The following is a 21,327-nucleotide window of genomic DNA, read 5'->3' as shown; positions in this document are numbered from 1 at the left end:
AGCATCTAAGGAGATGATCACGTGGTAATTTTGGTAGATGGACTCTATCTAGAAAATTGTCCATTTCTTTTAGATTTTAAAATTTGTGGTATATAGGCTTTTGTAGTAACACCTAATGATTGTTTGGATTTCCTCAGTGTCTGTAGTTATGTGCCCCTTTTCATTTCTGATTTTGCTGATTTGGATATTTTCTCTCTGCCTTTTATTTCGTTTGGCTAAAGGTTTGTCTATCTTGTTGATTTTCTCTAAGAACCAGCTCTTGGTTTCATTGATTCTTTGAATAGTTCTATTTGTTTCTACTTGATTGATCTCAGCCCTGAGTTTGATTATTTCCAGCCATCTGCTACTCTTAGGTGCATTGCTTTTTTTTTTCCCTATGACTTTCAGTTGGGCCATTAAGTTGCCTGCATGAGATGTCACAAATTTCTTCTTGAAGGCACTTAGTGCTATGAATTTTCCTCTGAGCACTGATTTCATTGTGTCCCATAAATTAGGGTGTGTTGTACCTTCATTTTCATTGAATTCTAGGAAGTCTTTAATGTCTTTCTTTATTTCTTCCTTAACCCAGCTGTCATTGAGCAGCAAGTTGTTCAGTTTCCACGTGCTTGTAGGCTTTTGTCTAATTCCATTGTTGTTGAGGTGCAGCTATAGACCATGGTGCTCAGCTAGAATACAGGGGATTATTTCAATCGTATCTGTTGAGGCTTCCTTTGTGACCAACTATATGGTCTATTTTGGAGAAGGTTCCATGAGGTGCTGAAAAGAAGGTATACTCTTTTGAGTATGGGTTGAAAGTTCTGTAGACATCTATTAGGTCCACTTTGATTTAGGACCTCTTTAAGTGCCTTTATTTCTTCATTAGGCTTCTGTCTATATGATCTGTCCCTTGGTGAAAGTGGAGTGTTGAAGTCTCCCACTATTAAGTTGTTGGAATCGATGTGTGTATTGAGTTTTAATAATGTTTCCCTTATGAATGTAGGTGCTCTTGTATTTGGGGCATAGATGTTCAGAATTGTGATGTTCTCTCAGTTGATTTTTCCTTTGATGAGAATGTGGTGCCCCTCTGCATATTTTTTGATTAGTTTTAGTTGAAAGTCTATTTTATTAGACATTAGGATTGCTACCCCAGCTTGTTTTTTGGGTCTGTTTGCTTGAAAGACATTTTTCCAGCCCTTTACTCTGAAGTAGTGTTTGTCTTTGTGCAGAGGTGCATTTCTTTGATGCAGCAGAATGTTAGATCCTGTTTCCGCACCCATTCTGTTAGTCTGTGTCTTTTTATTGGAATGTTGAGGCCATTGATGTTGATAAATAATAGTGACCAATGAACGTTAGTTCCTTTCATATTGGAGTCGGTGGTCTTACTGTGTTCCATTGCTTGTTTTCCTTTTCATTTTTGTTTGGATATTATCTATATGCTATTTTTTCTTGGGTGAAGTTGTTTTCATTGGATTGGAGTTTTCCTTCTAGTATCTTCTGTAGGGCTGGTTTGCTGTGTAGATATTGCATAAATTTAGTTTTGTCATGGAATGTTTTGTTTTCTCCACCTATATTGATTGAAAGCTTTGCAGGGCATAGTAGTCTGGGTTGGCATCTGTGGTCTCTTAGAGTCTGCATGACACCTCCCCAGGTCCTGCTGGGTTGCATAGTTTCTAATGAGAAGTCTGGTGTGATTCTGATAGGTCTACCTTCATATGTTACTTGGCCTTTTTCCCTTGCTGCTTTTTCCTTTGTTCTGTAGATTTAGTGTTTTGACTATGATGTGACGTGATGTTTTTCTTTTCTGGTCTAGCCTATTTGGTGTTCTATAGGCCTCTTGCATATTTATGGGCATCTTTTTCTTCAAGTTGGGAAAATTTTTTTCTATGATTTTCTTGAAAATATTTTCTGGACCTTGGAGCCTGGAGTCTTCTTTTTCATTCATTCCCATTATTCTTAAATTTTGTCTTTTCATGGCGTCCTTGCTTTCTTTGATATTTTGTCTTTGGGATTTTTTTTCCTGATTTTTACTTTTTATTTGAGAGAAGTTTCTATTTCTGCAAGTGTATCTTCAGCTCCATAAATTCTCTCTTCCATCTCTTGTATTCTGTTCGTGATGCTTACTTTTGTGGTTCCTGATCTTTTCTTCAAGTTTTCCAGCTCCAGGCTTTTCTCCATTTCTGTTTTCTCTATTGATTCTAATTCTGTTCTCATGCCTTGCACCATTTCCTTCATATGTTTAAATGCGGATTCCTGTCTCTCTACCATGGTCTCTATTTTTTTTTCTTGTTCATTTACTCTCTATATGTCACTAATTGTATCTCTACTTGTGCCTCTACTTGTTTAGCCATATTTGCCTGTGTTTCTTTAAGAATTTTGTCCATTTTCTCTTTCTTTGCCTCCAGTTGACTAGTGAAATCTTTGATAGATTTGTTCATTTCATCTTTAACTGTCTGAATTTGCATGGCCATTGCCCTGAGAGAATTGTTTGTTTCCTCTTTATGAGCCTCACATAATTGGGTAAGCATAGCTTTAAAGTAATTTTCTTGTGCTTCTGATGAATTGGAGTATCCATCCATTTTGGGGGTTGCTGGGGATGTCATGATGTCCTGCTGGCTGCAGAACCCAGGCAGTTAGCTTTGAGCTGAGGATCTCAGTGAGTCAGCTGTTTTGAGGAGGACAGCCAAAAATATGTAGAAAAATTAAAAAATATAATTACGTATTATAATAAACAAATATGTGACATTTCAGACAATAGTATTGTGTATGTTTTGACTATAAATTTCTTATCAAGGCTGAAGTGATGCTCAATGAGCAAAATGATTGTCTTTGCCTTATAAATATGAAGAAGTGAGTTGAGAATACTTAAAGATATGTAGGCCAGATGTGTTAATCTGCGTCTATAATCTTGGCTCTTCTATGGTATGGTGGTATGTAGAGATAGGAGAATCCCCAGAAGTTCATGAGGCAGTTGGATTGCATACTCAGAAAACAAGCACTTCTCAACCATGGTGAAGGCAAGAGTACTCTGTCCACTACATACACACAGGCCTGCAATCACATATGAGCATGTACATGTAGAAATCTATATACACTACACAATTTCACACACAAACACACCTGCTACACATATATATGCACAGCAGATAGACAATACAAAACAGACACATCCACATGCAAGCCTGCTACAGTAAAATATCTTTCTATAAAAATAAATGTATTTTTCACTACAAGTCCTGCCTTGCTGTCCACTTCTGGTATGCTTTCATATATCACAGAACTATAAGACTCCATGAGGAAGCATTCTGTCATACTATAGAACTAGTTCTTAAGGCCTTAGTTGTCAAAAGTTGAAAAATAGTTTGTGTTTGTATTTACTGACAAGTTAAACTTTGGCAGGTTCATAAATATTGGTTTATTGTAAAAAAAAAAAGACCTTGGTCACAAATAGAGGCTTTTGTTTTTGTTTAGTTTTGTTTTACACTTACGGAACAGCAATATCATAACCTTCTCATTTGTGTGGATTTTCTTTTAGAGGGTTACTTTTCACCAATCATCACCTATTGCAGTGCTCTGACAGTTCCTATTAGAAAAATTTGATGAAATTAACTTTGTTTCCAGTGTGTAACCACATCAAAGCCTTATAGAAATATTTTAGGAAAATTTTCACTTTATGGACCTGGGATCAATTTTATTTTAGATGTTGTACATTCACACACTGTAACATGAGGTATGTTCTGGCTGTGGTCTGCATTGTCAACGTATCTTAAGTCATGGCAATAAGAGAAAAGGGTAAACCAAGCTCTTCATTCTTTCATTCCCTTGGTTTGGTGCCTTAAATAACCCCTTATCTTCTTTGATCCCCTGTTGGGAAGTGTTTTTTCTGGTTCCTCTATATTAGGCTCCCATCCTGTTCTCTCTCTTCCACCAGTTCAGGTGTCTATCTTGTTTGCCATTCTGAATGAGATTTAAACATCCTCCCAAGGGCCCTCCTTGTTTAGCTTCTTTATATCTATAGCTTTTAGAATGGCTATCCAGGGAGTGGAAGCAGATGCTAAGACTCACAGCCAAACTTTGGACAGAGTGCAGGGAATCTTATGGAAGAAGGAGCCCCACAAGGAGACCAATAAAGCTAAAAACCTGAACCAGCGGGTCCTGCAGAGACTGATGCCCCAACCAAGGACGATACATGGAGAAGACCCAGACCCCTGTTCAGATGTAGCCGACAGGCAGTTCAGTCTCCATGTGGGCATCCGAGTAAGGGGAGCATGGTCTGCTTCTGTCATGAACTCAATTGCTTACTGTTTGATCACTTGATCCTGGTGAGGCAGCCTTTCCAGGCTAGGATCCAGGCAGTCCTGGTGAGACTTGATAAGCTATGGAAAGATGGCAGATGAGGAGAAGTCCCCCTTTTCAGTAGGCAAAAGAAAGGAGAAAGAGGTAGGAAAGTTGAGACTGGGATGAGTTGAGGAATGGGGCCTCAATCAAGATGTATAATGAATAAATTGCAAAAAAAGACTTATCAGAGTAATCCCAAATCATACACACACAAAGTTATCACTGGAGAATTGCTCACTGGTACTGGATGTTCTGGATGAGGGCTAGAATAATGATGAGGGTGTATGATGGGCCATAGGATATGTTATATTCCTTGCTACATCTCTGGAGTCTGTGACATCTTCCCAAGAATGGTTATTTCAAAATTTAAGGGGCCCTTTCATTAAATTCACTATTATCACTTTCTCAGAATAATGAGAGTGAATGCTTAAGGAAAAATATGCACAGACTTATCATTTTGAATCATCATTAAGAAATAGGCCAAACATTAGTACCATGACATTTGATCACACCTAGACTGGTTTGAAGTGAAAACGTGTTTGAGTATTCATATGTATTTCCCAAATATTTTCACTGTGTTCATCAACACCAAAACTGAAAACTTTGACATCTTTTTTCCCTACAATGTATTTATAATCCATTCTTGGGGACATGGAAACGTTGGGTTGGAATTAAGAAAGAAGGAAGGAAAGAAAACTGAATGTTTTTCAATTCCGTTATAGCAAATTTCTAAGAAAGTCTTAGTGATAAATAGTACTGCCTGCAATGCACAGTAAAAGGGCACTGAATAACTTAAATAAATATGTTTATGAAGACCAAGAAGAAATGACCCATAAGGCTCTAGGCATCATCACCATCACTAAAAATATAATACTATATTTTTGTTACTCATTCTGATGAGATTTTAGCACAGTGTGTATATGTGGGGTATAATGATATCATATCTATTAATATCCACAAATAGTATCTGTCCATGAGAAGTTTAAAGGACTCCAAAAAGACTTTCCTTGGAACAGAAAATCTAGAAGAATAATTTTTGTACTCACTATCAAGAAATTAGAACAGCAACAACAACAAAATCCCTATATAATTAAAAATCTAACTCAGGACCTTTGATTATGTTTGTTCTAATCATTCCTAAACACAGATAAAAATAAGGCAAAACTACATTTGTTTGTTAATTAAATGAAGTATTAAAAAAAGCATCAGACATTATGATGGATGGTATTACTGTACATACTTATTCCTTAAACCTACATTAGGATTCAAAAGAGGATTGTTATCTATTTTTACAGGTACCTTCTGGACTCAGCATCTCCTTCTCTTGATTTATTTTGAGGGTCAACGGAATGGCACTGAAAATATCCAAACATCTGATAAAACAATTTTCTTGGAGTACAATATTGTGGATCTAGACTATGTCAATATGCCATCACCTCGCATCTTTTCTTCCCACCTTCCATATTACTTAGTACCAAAAGGTCTCAAGAGCAAAAAGGCTAAAGTATGTCATAGAACTTTTTCTTTTTAAATAGATAAAGTATCTTAATTATTGAATAGCATAACTACTTCAGTCTTTGTGCTGTGATGGTGCAGTGATCTGAACGTTGTTGAGTTTGTCTCCTGGGCATTCTTCCAGCAGCTTCCCTAGAATCCACATCTGGAAGTATAGAGTCACAAGTACGAGAGTTACTCAACTTACAGAGGAGGGGCTGTATTTCTGAAGAAAGTGGATAATCATTATTGCTGAAACCAGCAAAGGATGAATCCTTACTTTTCCTCTAGTAAATTGATGCATCATATTTAAATATTTGTCAACATGACAGTTATTTGACAGTATTTCACATTGTTCTTAAATTGCATATATGTGCTCAATAATGAGACAAGACATATTTGATATTTATTGAGCATGATCATTTATAATTCTGTGAAAGGGCTCTACCATTGGTCTTGCTTTTCATTATTGTAACTTTAGTATAATTTTCCTACTGATTTGAATTCTTTCATTAGTGGATTCTGATGTACCTTTACTAGTGGCTTTTCTTATGATTTAGAATTTTGTGTAATGTTGTGGTTTAATTCAATTTGTAACACTCTTAACTTTAGTATCATCAAATACTGACTTTTTAAAATATAAATTCATTATTTACCTCATTTCTTTTTATTATATTTTTATTACTTAAAACACATTTTAAAATAAATGTATTTTTACCATATTCCATTCTTTTCCAAATACTGCCAGATTCTTTTCTATACCTACCCTCCCAAAATTAAGTCCTTTCTTAAAAAAGCCCATATATATATATATATATATATATATATATATGTACATATATACAAACATACCTAACAAAGCAAAAATAACAATACCTTATTTAAGAACTATTTCCTTGGTTTAAGACTAAAAATATATTTATTTTTATTTTGGTCTAATATTCTTAATACATGTGTTAGTTACTATTCATAATAGTATGAGAGAATTTTCCTTTTAAATGTGGATATTATTTTTGTTTGTACCAAGATAGTGGTTCATTTTTCTTTGTTTTCCATTATTTTCAGCACTACCTTGACTGCATATCAAATGGCTTAGAAAACTCAATGAATGTCATTTGCTGTATCCTTTAGGAAAATGTGTTTACTATATTTATCAACATTACAAATAATATAATTTCTAGTGAAGCTGACCTGCATTCTTGTGCATGTATGGAATACTATGTAAATGAAAATAGTCCTTTACTTTTTATAGCATGAAACAAGTTGATAACCAGCTACACTTTCATAAATATTACCTGACTGAAAACACTGATTTCTTTGGAAAATAAATTATCGTATAATTAATCAAAACTTAAAAGGGGAACCTAGAATTACTAACGTAGCTTTGTGTTTTTTTTCTGCAGATTCTTTATGTTTACAGAAATCCCAAAGATGTTTTGATCTCATATTTCTATTTTTCAAATTGGGTGTTAACCTTTGAACCTACCGATACCATAGAACATTTTCTGGAAAAATTTCTAGATGGTAAAGGTAAAAACATTTATCCCTCTTACTTGTCTAAAAAGTAGAGATGGCATTTATACCATCTCAATGTACAGAACCTATATCCAAGAGGTGGAGGGGACAATTAAAGAGCAATAAGTAATTTGAATGAACTAAATGTGATGCCAGTGGTTTTTCTGCCATGTTTGGATGATTTGAGGGTTGTCAGTTTTGCAACACTGAATTATTTAGACAATATTTAAGCAAGACCATATTTACAAATACTTTAACCACTTTTTTTTCTAGCTAATGGAGTAGGAAGAATCATAGCAATAAAGTTCAGGATGCAGGTGTGCTCTCCATGACAAGAACTTGAAGGGAAGCTGAGGAATATTTCATATAGTTCTTGAGAATGGAATTATAATGGATTAATGAAAGAGGCATATGGAATGTGGAATATGTGGAATCAGGATCCCAAACATTTTTGTTATCATATTCAGGGTCTGTTTCATTGTAGAAAGGAAACACTGCTGTTCAGAAATCTTGTAGGATGGGAGAAACAGAGACATGCTTTCAGATAGAGGAGAAAGAGTAATTTCCCTAAAAAATCTCTTTAAGTTCAGACCCTTGAACTTCTTTATTAAAAAGATTTTAGGTTGATTTACTTTATGAGTGTGTTGCCTGCATAGATGTATGTGAACCATGTGTACATTGAATGTAGAGGTCACAGGAGGGCACCAGATTCCCTGGAACTAGATTTATAACTGTTTTATGAGCCACCATGTTAGTGCAGAGAACCACACTCAGGTCTTCTGCAGGAGCAGCCAACACTTTTACAACGAAGCAGTGTCTTTAGCAACTAACTCTTGAATATCTGTATGTCTGTCTAGTTGGGGCCTGAAATATTTAAGTTGGTATAAGTCTTGTGTAAATTGTTATACCCAAATGAGGTTTAAAATAGTCATATAGGCATTCAATTGTAAGGGTGTTGGTTTTATTTCTAATAGTCTAAGTCATAAAAAATAATAGAGTTTGCTGTTCAGTAAGTGTAGTGTCTTTACTTGTTAGTCAGTAACTTTTCCTTCAGTTGCAGGAAGCTGTTGGTTTGATCACATTAGAGGCTGGTATGAACACAGACATGACTTCAATATAATGTTCCTGAGCTATGAAGACATGAAGAAGGTGAGACAAAAAAGTTGTGTTGAAAGTTATTTCTCATCTCTGAGTTTAAACCACCCAATCTCCAATATCCTTTTACCTCACTACTACTTGGGCTTCCTGTGGCAGGAGGTTCCTGACATCCAGACCCTCCTTTGTTGACTATTCTTCCCAGGGGCTTTTTCTTCTTGTAGTTGTCTCTTGTGATTTCTTCTTAGGTAACTTCCCATGTCAATGAAGACAATCTTATGTGTCTAGAGTAGACTTGTCTTTTCAAGAAATTATCAACCTTCAATTATTTGTATGAGTAGATTCAGTGTGATAAGGCCATGTATGAACCAGCACTCATTGCTCTTATCCAGTCACTTTTGTTTACCTCTTACCCTTGCTCAGGACTCTTCCTAGTTGCTAGTAATCATCCTTCAACTTTCAGAATGATAGGTGTTTTTTAATTTTTTATTTTTCCCCAACATGTGAAAGAGAGATATGATAACTATTTCTCTGTATTGGCTGATTTCCCTTAATCTGTTTTAAGGTTCCTCCATTTTCAATGAATCTTTACTTTTTGTGTGTCTAAATAATACTCTATTATATATATATATATATATATATATATATAAAATCACTTTCATTTTTCTACATTAATGAGCATCTAGAACTATTGCATATCTTGACTGTAGAGAAGAGTTCAACCACAATGGATGCCAGTAAGGGTTTGGAATGGTAACTTTATTTTTATATAACTAGGAATAATACTGCTGGATCATATGGTGTGCCTATTTTTAATTGTGTAAGATCCACACTCTTTTCCATGGGGAATGCACATAAAGCACTCAATGTCTTATCCTGTATGCCCTCTTGGCCATTTAGTTTTTGGTTGTATTTTTATTTGATATATATTTTTTGTTTTTATTGTATTGATACAATCCAGGGTCTTATACATGCTATATAAATAAATATTCTACTGATCTACATTTTCAGCCAAATTTAGATTTTTGGATAATTTTTAATTTTTGTCTTTTATCTCCTTGAATGTAATAAACATTGTTATATTAAAAATTTTGAAGTAATTTCAGTTTTTTTAACATTAGTTATTATATTTCTATCATTCTTTTTTCATTTTTTTTCTTGGCCACATTGTCTCACTTTTCATGTCCTTTCATCTCATTGCACAGCAAAGTTATTCGTAGAAATAAGCTCATTTTTATGATGTAGTTATTGTCCAGGCCTCATACATTTCCTTTACATGATCACTTTTAAAGTGTTATGGCAGTGGCAAGCTCACAAAGCCCTTCCTTTGTTCGTAATAATGCTCAGCTTTGTGTTATTGTGAGTGTATTTTGGAACAAGTTTTCTAAAGCTTACTAATTCTTCTGGTTTTTAAAGTTCCTCTGAACTGGTACTTAATTGGATACTCTAGAAAGTAAATCCATGCATTTCGAAATATTTCTTCTCCTCATGAAAAATGTAACCCATCTGAGAATAAATTAATATCCCTTCCTATGAGTTAATACTGCATATCTCATTCATGGTCAAGTTATTTTCTCCATTACATCCACATAATGAATGATCCATAATATATGTCATTCTAAGTGCTCATGTCTGGGTACCTTGTCTTGCAACTACACCACAATCCATATCCCAACTGCCTTCTTCTTGCCCTTTGTATAGTGCACTGCAACTCATTTCCCCATCTCAGTGCCTGCAAACAGCAGTTTCCCTCTATTTTAATCATGCTTCCCCTCACATGAAATGTTTTATCTTTTTTTTTTTTGCTTTCCATTTCTTAAATTCATTTTCTATTAATTTCTTAGTTTGGTATATTAAGCACTTTTATTTATACTATCATATTTTCTCATTATCCTGTTTTTTCCCTCCAATTTTTATGTGTTCATTGTCTTATAGCTGGTTCCATTTTTTTAACTTTAAAAAAAATTTTTTATTAATTACACATTATTCATTTTGTATCCCCCATAAGCCCCTCCCTCCTCCTCTCCCAATGCCACCCTCCATCCTCCCTCTGCTTGCATGCCACTCCTCAAGTCCACTGATAGGGGAAGTTCTCCTCTCATTTCTGATCTTAGTCTATCAGTTCTCATCAAAAGTAGCTGCATTGTCCTCTTCTGTGGCCTGGGAAGGCTGCTCCCCCCTCAGGGGGAGGTGATCAAAGAGCAGGCCAATCAGATTATGTCAGAGGCAATCCCTCTTCCCATTACTAGGTAACCCACTTGGACACTGAACTGCCATGGGCTACATCTGTGAAGGGGTTCTAGGTTATCTCTATGAATAATCCTTGGTTGGAGTATGAGTCTCTGGGAAGTTCCCTGTGTTCAAATTTTCTTGTTCTGTTGCTCTCCTTGTAGAGTTCTTGTCCTCTCCAGCTCTTACTATTTCCCACTTCTTACATAAAATTCCATTCACACTGCCCAACAGTTGGCCATCAGACTCAGCATCTGCTTTGTTAGTCTGCAGGGAAGAGGCTTTTAGAGGCCCTCTGGGGTAGGTTCCTAGTTTGTTTCCTGTTTTCTTCTTCTGGCTTTAAGAGGCCCTCTGTAGCAGGTTCCTATGTTGTTTCCTGTTTTCTTCTTATGTCCATCCTCTTTGCCTTTCAGGATGGGGATTGAACATTTTAGTTAGGGTCCTCTCTCTTGCTTAGTTTCTTTAGATGCACAGGTTTTAGTGGGTTTGTCCTATGATGTATGTCTATATGAGTGAGTATATACAGTGTGTGTCTTTTTGCTTCTGGGACAACTCACTCAGGATGATCCTTTCCATGTCCCACCATTTACCTGCAAATTTCATGATTTTCTTATTTTTCATTGCTGAGTAGTATTCCATTGTATAGATGTACCATAATTTCTTCTTCCATTCTTCAGTTGAAGGGCATCTGGGTTGTTTCCATCTTCTGGCTATTACAAATAAAGCTGCTACAAACGTGGTTGAGCAAATGTCCTTTTTGTGTAGTTGAGCCTCTTTTGGATATATGCCTAGGAGTGGTATGGCTGGATCTTGAGGAAGCGCTATTCCTAGTTGTCTGAGAAAGGGCCAGATTGATTTCCAGAGTGGTTGTACAAGTTTACATTCCCACCAGCAGTGGAGAAGGGTTCCCCTTTCTCCACAACCTCTCCAGCATGTGTTGTCACTTGAGTTTTTTATCTTGGCCATTCTCATAGGTGTAAGGTGAAATCTCAGGGTTGTTTTGATTTGCATTTCCCTAATGGCTAATGAGGTTGAGCATTTCTTTAAGTGCTTCTCTGCTATTCGATATTCCTCTCCAGAGAATTCTTTGTTTAGCTCTGTTTTCCATTTTTTTAAGTGGATTACTTGGTTTGCTGTTTTTCAGCTTGTTTAGTTCTTTATATATACTGGATATGAGTCTTCTGTCAGATAAAGGGTTAGTGAAGATTCTTTTCCAATCCATAGGCAGTTGCTTTGTTTTGATGTCGGTGTCCTTTGCTTTACAGAAGCTTTTCAGTTTCATGAGGTCCCATTTATTGATTGTTGCTCTTAGAGCCTGTGCTGTTGGTGTTCTGTTCAGGAAGTTTTCTCCTGTACCAATGAGTTCTAGGCTGTTCCCCACTTTTTTTTCTAGCTGATTTAATGTGTCTGGTTTTATGTTGAGGTCTTTGATCCACTTGGACTTCAGTTTTGTGCAAGGTGATAAGTATGGATCTATTTTCATTTTTCTACATGTACACATCCAGTTAGACCAGCACCATTTGTTGAAGATGGTATCTTTTTTCTATTGTATGGTTTTGGCATCTTTGTCAGAGATCAGGTGTCTATAAGTGTGTGGGTTTATTTCTGGGTCCTCTGTTCGGTTCCATTGATCCACCATTCTGTTTCTTTGCCAGTACCATGCAGTTTTTAAACCTGTTGCTCTATAGTACAGCTTGAGATCAGGGATGGAGATACCTCCAGAAGATCTTTTATTGTAGAGAATTGTTTTAGCAATTCTGGGTTTCTTGTGATTCCATATGAAGTTGAGAATTTTTCTTTCCAGGTCTGTAAAGAATTGTGTTGGTAATTTAATGGGAATTTCATTGAATCTGTAGATTGCTTTTGATAAGATGTCTATTTTTACTATGTTAATCCTGCCAAGCCATGAGCATGAGATCTTTCCATCTTCTGATATCTTCTTTTAATTCTCTCTTCAGAGACTTGAAATTTTTTTTCACACAAGTCTTTGACTTCCTTGGTTAGGGTTACTCTGAGGTAGCTTATGTCATTTGTGGCTATTGTGAAGGGTGTTGTTTCCCTAATTTCTTTCTCAGCCCTTTTGTCTTTTGTATACAGGAGGGCTACTGATTTTTTTGTATATGGCCACATTGCTGAAGGTGTTTATCAGCTGCAGGTGTTCCCTGGTAGAATTTTTGGGGTCACTCATGTATACTATCATATCATCTGCAAATAGTGATAATTTGCCTTCTTCCTTTCCAATTTGTATCCCCTTGATCTCCTTCAACTGTCTTATTGCTCTAACAAGGACTTCCAGAACTATGTTGAAGAGATATGGAGAGAGTGGGCAGCCTTGTCTTGTCCCTGATTTCAGTGGGATTGCTTTATGGTTCCATTTCTTTATCTAGTCACTCCTAAACTCCTTCTTGCATTTTTTTCTAACTACCTGCCTTCAATTACCATATTTATCCCTCATTTTTTATGGTCTCCTGTCCACTTTTGTGAACAAACTCACATATAGAATTTCTCATGTACATAAGCAGGCACTGTTTTAAAACAATAATCCTAATTGTGTGATTTGGCAAGGAAGACCCAGGTGACAGATTTTGGGGTGAAAACCTGCTAGCTCAGAGTGGGAGAGAAACCACCCAGATTACCTTTTTTTTTTCAGACAATCTCCCAGAAAAAAAGAAATAAAAACAAAACTTCCCAACTCAGCTCATATCTCAGAAGGGAGAAGCCCCTTCTTCTCCACACTCTCTTAACTACCCTAAATGTCCCTCCTTTCTGTTTGCTTATATTCATTCTGTTTTGATTGATTGGTTGCTCCATCTCTTGACCTATGGTTGACTTTATTTAGCTCTTGGATAAAAAAATGTGTGCTTAGGCAGAGATATGCCACCACAAGAAACAAGTTTTTTTTCCCTTGTATTATTACAGTTCACAATATTAGTGTTCACAGTGTGATCAAAAATCATTGAACATATCCCCCTTTTGTCTAAATAAAAAAATTACCATCAATAAACTATATACTATATAGTAAGAATTCCATCCATGATGTCTATCCCATACATATTTAACAACCTTAGGAAACATATTCTACTATCTATCCTATCTTGGTAAGTCCAAAATTCTGTACCCAAATCACTTGCATTCATCAACCTAAAACCATCCTTTTCTTAAATCCTAAAGTATGCTTAACTGTGAGAGTATAACTCTACTCTTCGATCCCCTAAGCGCCCTTAGAATAAATACGATCTGAATTAGCAGGATGTGCAGAGCAAGCAGCTTCCAAAACTATACAAATTACAGAGTCTTTTGACCACCTGGACAGTCATCCATGATTCTGCTGCAGTGTTGGTGAATCCATCAATTTGTCCTACTGGCCCAGGTATCTGACAGATTTTTCTATGAAGCAGGAAGTATGAAAGAGTTCTCTACCTTGTCCTGGCAGAGTTCTGCATTTGGCTTTCTTTGTGTCTTGCCTGATCATAGCTTGAACAGCACATTTCCAGCAGTTGAAGCAGGGCAAGTTCTTGCCTAATGGCAGCTTGTCACATTTGAACCAAAGTCCATAAGGAGGTTCTTTGATAGTCTTCATCTTCTTTGACTTAGTATAGTTGTGCTGCCAGAAGCTGACATGTCTCATTATCAAAAAAGTCTTAAATTAATAAACCATGTTTAAGTGCCATATTCTACAGATCTCTGAGGTTTTGAAGATCATGTATGTATCTCAGTATATTTGAATAGGCAAATGTTACTTGTCTCTAGTTATTAACTATCTAATTAACTTAGGAAACACCTGTGATCATCTAAACCAGTACCTAACAAAACCACAAGTTTGATTGACTATGAATTTGCATTTCTTAATTATCCTAAACAGTTTTTGATAGTAGCTTTCAAAAAGACTAGAACTCTGCATTGCCTCTTGTAAAGTAAATTTTTATTTTTTACATTAATTACATTTTATTGGCTTTGCATCCCAGCTGTAGTCCCCTCACTCATTCCCTCCCAATTCCACCCTCCCTCTCTCATCTCCTCCCATACCCCTCTCCAAGTCCACTGATAGGGGTGGTCCTCCTCCCCTTTCCATCTGACCCTAGCTTATCAGGTCTCATCAGGACTGGCTGCAATGTCCTCCTCTGTGGCCTTGCAAGGCTGCTTCTCCCTCGGAAAGAGTGTTAAAGAGCCAGCCACTGAGTTCATGTCAGAGATAGTCATTGTTTATCTTACTAGGGTACCCACTTGGATACTGAGCTACCATGGGCTACACCCGAGCAAGGGTTCTAGGTTATAGTCATGAATCGTCCTTGGTTGGAGAATCAGTCTCAGAAAAGACCCCTGTGCCCAGATATATTTGGTCCTTGTGGGACTCTTGCCCTCTTCAGGTCTTACTAACTCCTCCTCCTTTCATATGACTCTTTCCATTCTGCCCAAAGCTTGGTTATATGTCTTAGCATCTGCTTTGATACACTGCTTGGAAGAGTCTTTCAGAGGCCATCTGTGGTAGGGTCCTGTCCTGTTACTTGTTTTCTCCTACTTCCAATGTCCATCTTGTTTGTCTTTTTAAGTGAGGATCAATCATCTTACCCCGGGTCCTCCTTTTTGTTTAGCTTCTTTAGGTGTTCAGATTTTAGTATGTTTTATCCTATCTTATAGGTCGTGTCCACTTATAAGTGAGTATATACCATGTGTGTGTTTCTGCTTCTGGGATTTTTTAATTAAATCTTTATTTTTATATTAATTACAGTTCATTCATTTTGTATCCCAGCTGCAGCTTCTTTCTCATTCCCTCCCAATCTCACCCTCCCTCCCTCATAGGGTGTGCATACAATAAAATATCCATATCTGACTGAGAGTAGATTCTGAGTGGCTTTTGCGGCTATTTGTGTGCTACAAACTATTCCAACTAGGATGAATGCCTACTATAAGAAAACACCATTTCCCTAAATCTCCTGAAATAGAATATGTCTGTAGGATTCCATTTAATTTACTTATAACTTTAGGGGTGTCTATGTTCTTCTGGTGTGTCTTGTATGGTAATTGGATAAACTAAGATTAGGTTTCTAATAATTTTGTGCTGCCCCTTTCAGTTTCCTCATGTAGTGGGATAGTAGGCTCTTGTCTAAATTCTCTAACTATGTCTGCATATATTTATTAGTTCTTTCAATGGCTTGTCTAAATTCCTCTGTCTGTGTCTGGCTATTTTTCTAGGTCATTGTAAGGCTTGTCTAAATTCATCTTTCTGTATCTGAGTATTTTTCTTAATCTCAGTTATAAGTGTCTCTATGTTTTTTTCTAACTTATGAATTCACTTTTTGTTTGAGTGAGTACAGAAAGCCATTATGGCTGTTAAGAAAAAAGTACAAAATATCAAAATGATAATAATCATAAGCAGTAATGGGCAAATTTCAGTTAATTTATTTACCTTTTCATTTTGTGCTATTTTCAAGCCATCTAGAGTAGCATTAGGGTCTGAAAGCCTTCTATTATTGTATTTGCCATCCATAACTTTCTCCTTGAAGAATTCCCGTTTGACTCACCAAATATGATGGCTTCTCACTTTGTCTAATGCCAGAGTGATATCTTTGTCCATGCGGTTATGCCACAAGTTGAAGTGCCAAAATACTGTTTTTAAAAATAAAATCACTCAATTTTATGAATGAAGACTCAGTAGACAGATGGTGTGTGTGTGTGTGAAAATCTATTAGCTCAGAGAAGCAGACAAAGAACCCAGTGGACCTTTCTACTCAGCCAACATCTCAGAAGGAAAAAAAAGCACCCCCCCTTTTTGCAGTTGTCATGTTTGTTTATTTTTATTGTTTTAAAATTAGAATTTATTTTTCATTAAATATACACCGTATTATGCTTTCTTATGATATTTCAAACAAATTTGTTGATTCTACATACACACACACACACACACACACACACTACCCTTCCACCCCTATCTCCCAACACTCTCACTCTCACCTATCTTCCCTTGTACCCTTCTTTTGTATAGCATGGAAAAAGCCCTTATAAGTGACCTTACATCCCAGGGAAAACCACCCTTTCTCCTTCACCACCCTGTCTTAAATAATCTCAACTCAGTGTCCTTCCTTTCTGTTTACTTATGTTCAATCCCTTTCAACTGTCTGCTTGAATTATTGTTGATTTTATTTAGCTCTGGGATTAGAGGTGTTTGCTAAGTCTGAGCTACACCTGAAGTATTTCCTTAGAGTAAGCAGAAAGATCTTGGGTTAAAGGTTTGTGGTAGGGCTGAGCCACACCATAAGAAGAACCAGGTTTGTGTCTGTCTGTATGTGTGTGTGTATGCACACATTTTCTGGTTCACAGTCTCCAGCTGCACAATGTGATCAAATATTCTCCAACAAACATGTATAAACTTTTATATATGGTTTCCATATGTTAAAGAAAACATGCAGTATGTGTCTTTTTGAATCTGGCTTATTTCATATTGGCATCCAGTTTTATCCATTTTCATGAGTGTCCTGTTCTGATATTTTTTTATGACTGTACATAATTCCATTGTTTACTACATTTTTTCTTCATGCAGTTGTATATTGATAGACTTTTTGGCTGGTTTTATTTCAGGATATCACAAAAAACAAGGCTATATAAACAAGTACATAGGTTGAATGAGATTGCTCAGATGGTAAAGGCTACTTCCTGACTAAATGAATTTGATCCTTGGGACCCACATAGTAGAAGGGGAGAACAAGTTACTGTATATGTCCCTCTAACCTTTAGGTATGCATGTGTGTGTCCATGCACAGCTGTAAACATGCATAAACATATTTTATTCCTTGCAATAAAATAATTAAAGATAAAGATGTATGTGCAAGTATTTATACCTTATACTGACTTAGAATCTTTCAGGTTTGTGCACAAAACTATCATAAGTCCCTACAGTATTTTTTTTCAAGATATGTAGATATGTAGAAAAAGGTTTTATTTGCAGGAGAGCAGGAATTTAATCAAACAAGCCAAATCCCATGTTTTTCTTCTCCCCTGCTACTGCGGGGGCAAAACTAGCAGCAGGAGCTGCAGAGCCAGGGGCAGCAGAAACAGCCACAGCCCCACAAGCAGGCACACTGCCAAGCTTGCCAACACCCTGAGCAATGACATCGTCAATGTCTTTTCCATTCAGCTCACTGATGACCTTGTTGAGCTGGTCATCGTCTGTCTCCATGTCCACACTGTCTACTACCGTCTTGATGTCTTTGGTGCTAGGAGAGGAGTTGCCCCGAAGGGCGGCCAGCAAGTCCGAGGCGATGTAACACATGTCGGCAGTGGCAGACAGGCCTCACGTGTGCGACCTCCATACAGTATTTTTATTTTAGTTTTTTAAAAGAAAACTTCATGTTGATTTCTATAGTGTCTGCATGAAGTTATAATCTTACTAGTAATGTATATTATTTTTTCTGCACACATTTGAGAACATTTATTTTCATCATGATGGTCATTGTGACTGGGGTGACAAGGTGAGTCAAAGAAGGTTCAATTAGCATGTCCCTGAATATATGATGTAAAATGCCTTTTTTTTCCCCAAATGCTCATTTCCACTTGTATTCCTTCTTTTGAGAATCGTCTATGCATCTACTTAGCCCATGTACAGATTGGGTGATTTGAACATTGAGTGTTTAGTTTGTACATCTTTATATTTTAGATATTTAATTCCTTATCTTATGTGTAGTGAACAAAGCATTTTTCTCTATTTTGAAGATTGTCTCTTAACTCAGCAGATTCTTTCCTTTCCTGCATAAAACTCTTAATTTCATGTGATCATATTTGCCATTTTTCCCCTTTACTTCCTAAGCTGTTGGTGTCCTTTTCAGAAAATGCTTATCTATTGCTATACATTTTTCTCATTTTATTAGTTCTATTAAAATTCCCTGCAATATTCTTGGTCATTTTGACCTCTTTATCCACTCCTACCAGACCCTTATCCTTTATTTACCTACTCAACTTTGTAACCTCTTCTTTTTTTCCCTGTGAAAACAGTTTGAAGTACTGTCTCCATGCATTTACAAAATGATTTCCCAGCGATTTGTATATTGTCTTTTAAGAACTCTCTATTTAGTTACATGCCCCAATTTTCAACTGGGTTGTCTCTCTTGATTATGTTTGGTTTAGTTTTTTTTTTAGTTTATTTTTAAGTTATTTTTGGTTTGATTTTTATTTTTAATTCGTTGTATATTTTGGATACTAACTCCGTGTCAGGTGTAGAGCTGGTGAGGGTTTTCCTATTTTTAGCCAACATCTGCAATCAGATGATAGTGTCTTTTGCAGCTCAGAAACTTTATCATAAGTTCTCATTTGTTGATTGTTGGCCTTAATTACTTGTGCTACCAGGATCATGTTTAGAAGATCTTTGTTTCCTTTTCCTATAAGGTTAGTCATGCTTCTATCTTTATCTGCTATCAGATTCAAGGTATCAGATTTTATGTTGATTCCATCAGTCCACTCTGAGTTGAATTTTGTGCATTAATTAAGCTAAGAATCTACTTTCGTTTGTTTACATGTTCCTATCTAGTTTACTAGCACCGTGTGTTGAACATTCTATCTCTTCTCTTATATTGGTTGTGAGTCTGGCACTAAAAAAACCTCAGCCATCTCTCCAGCCCCTGTTTTTTCTCAAATGTAAGTTGTCCTCTTTTTCAAAAATCAGATGGCTATAGGAATGTATGTTTATATGTAGTTCTTCAGTTCTATTCCACTGATCATTGTGTCTTTTTTTATATCAATACCATGTTATTTTTATTACCATAGCTATGTAGGATAAGTTCAAGTCTTTTGGGTGGATTTGAAGGTTTTTTTTTTTTTCATGAACTTAATACCAACTAGAGTTATCATGGAAGAGGAACGTCAGCTGAGGAAATTCCTTTATCAAATTAGCTGTAGACAGGTCTGTGAGGCATTTTATTTTTTTTCCAATTAAATTTTTATTCACTTTGTATCCCAGCTGTAGCCCCCTCCCTCACTACCTCCCAATCTCACTTTTCCCTCCCTCATCTCCTCACATGCTCCTCTCCAAGTTAACTGATAGGGGAGGTCCTCCTTCCCTTCATCTGACCCTAGCTTATCAGGTCCCTTCAGGACTGGCTACATTGTCCTCCTCTGTGGCCAGGCAAGGCTACTCCCCCTTAGTGGGAGGTGGTCAAAGAGCCAGCCACTGAGTTCATGTTAGACATAGTACCTATTCCCCTTATTACGGTACCCACTTAGATACTGAGCTGCCATGGGCTACATCTGAGCAGGGGTTCTATGTTATATCCATGAATGGTCCTTGGTTGGAGTATCAGTCTCAGAAAAGACCTCTGGTCCCAGGTATTTTGGTTCTGTTGCTCTCCTTGTGGAGCTTCTATCCTCTCCAGGTCTTATTATCTCCCCCTTCTTTCATAAGATTCCCTGCACTCTGCCGAAAGTTTGGTTCTGAGTCTCAGCATCTGCTTTGATATATTGCTGGGTAGAGTCTTTCAGAGGCCCTCTGTGGTAGGCACCTGTCCTGTTTCCTCTTTTCTTCTTTCAATGTCCATCTTGTTTGTCTTTCTGTGTGAGGATTGATCATCTCACCCAGGGTCCTCGTTCTTGCTTAGCTTCTTTAGGTTTACAGATTTTAGTATGTTTATCCTATATTATATGTCTAGTATCCTCTTATAATTGAGTATATACCATGTGTGTCTTTCTGCTTCAATGATTGATTTGATAGGGCCAAGCTCACTGTGGGTTGTGTCACCCCTGGTTGTGCCCTCTGCATATTATAAAGCAGGGTGAGCAAGCCCTGAGGAGGAAATAAGCAAGCAGAGGTTCTCCATTTTTCTGCTTCAGTTCTATCCTTCACCGCTTGACTTTCTCTAATGATGGATAGTAACTGGAATGGAGAAACAATCCTTTTCTTGCCTCATTGTTATTATCACAATAGAAATGAAACAAATACAGCTAGAACATTTTGTAAATAGCTATCATACATTTTTGATCTGTGATGTAATTTAGCTTTGAATTTTCTATGTTGACTTTTAATTTGTATGGTCTATCTAGAATCAAAAGTGAAGCATTGAAATTGGCCACTAATATTTTTTGAGAATCTATCTGAATTTTTATGTCCATTGATATTTGTTTTATATAAGTAGAAGTCATAATTGCATGTTTAAGTTCTTACTATTAGTCTTTAATCAAAAAACTTTGTTACAGTATACTGAAATTTAATTCTGAGCCATTTATACAATTTATAACAGTATGTTAAAATGAAAAATGAAGTTCCAGAAAATGAATTTGGTTCACATGCTCTATTTATATCATTGCTATATCATATTGAGTACAATATTTTTTCCTAACTTTTGAAATATTGAGGTATGAAAACCACAAATTTACCTTCTCTTTTTTAGGTTATTTATGTATTCAGTTCTTCTCATATGAATTTTCCAACATGCTTTTTTTTTTTAATGAGATTCAGAGTAGAATTGTACTGAGTGTAGGTTGTTTATCTATTAATTTTCTTCACTTTCTTCATATTCCCTTGGTATTTTTATGGTTCTGAGTTTGTACTCTACACCATCGTAAAATGTTATTAATTCTGCTTGAGTTTTTTCCTTTGAAAACCACCTGGCTGCTTAGAATTCTTCAGTTTACATTCGGCTTTTCCTGTTATTGACCAAATTTTCTCTTCTTTATTTACTTTCATGGTTGTAGCAATAG

At 36.3% G+C, this 21,327-nt stretch overlaps 3 protein-coding genes across 5 annotated transcripts in view; 2 read left to right on the top strand and 1 right to left on the bottom strand.

The window, feature by feature from the left end:
- LOC110540127 (amine sulfotransferase-like) overlaps positions 1-21,327 on the top strand; it is a 139,132-nt gene that overhangs the window by 18,086 nt on the left and 99,719 nt on the right. The gene's annotated exons all lie outside the window — the stretch shown is intronic.
- Positions 1-21,327, top strand: part of LOC132649571 (amine sulfotransferase-like) — a 46,989-nt gene that overhangs the window by 18,076 nt on the left and 7,586 nt on the right. For all 3 annotated transcript variants that reach the window (XM_060373649.1, XM_060373648.1, XM_060373647.1), the window contains 3 exons: positions 5,610-5,818; positions 7,212-7,338; positions 8,378-8,472. In XM_060373649.1, the coding sequence (XP_060229632.1) occupies positions 5,610-5,818; positions 7,212-7,338; positions 8,378-8,472 (431 nt within the window). The remainder of the gene's footprint in view (positions 1-5,609; positions 5,819-7,211; positions 7,339-8,377; positions 8,473-21,327) is intronic.
- Positions 17,334-17,914, bottom strand: LOC132649573 (large ribosomal subunit protein P2-like). Its single transcript, XM_060373650.1, has one exon. The coding sequence runs from the start codon at positions 17,912-17,914 to the stop codon at positions 17,603-17,605; it is 312 nt and encodes a 103-aa protein (XP_060229633.1). The 3' UTR covers positions 17,334-17,602.

Source organism: Meriones unguiculatus, chromosome 20, assembly GCF_030254825.1.
Source record: "Meriones unguiculatus strain TT.TT164.6M chromosome 20, Bangor_MerUng_6.1, whole genome shotgun sequence".
Classification (NCBI taxonomy): domain Eukaryota; kingdom Metazoa; phylum Chordata; class Mammalia; order Rodentia; family Muridae; genus Meriones; species Meriones unguiculatus.
This window is presented reverse-complemented; position numbering and strand designations above follow the sequence as displayed.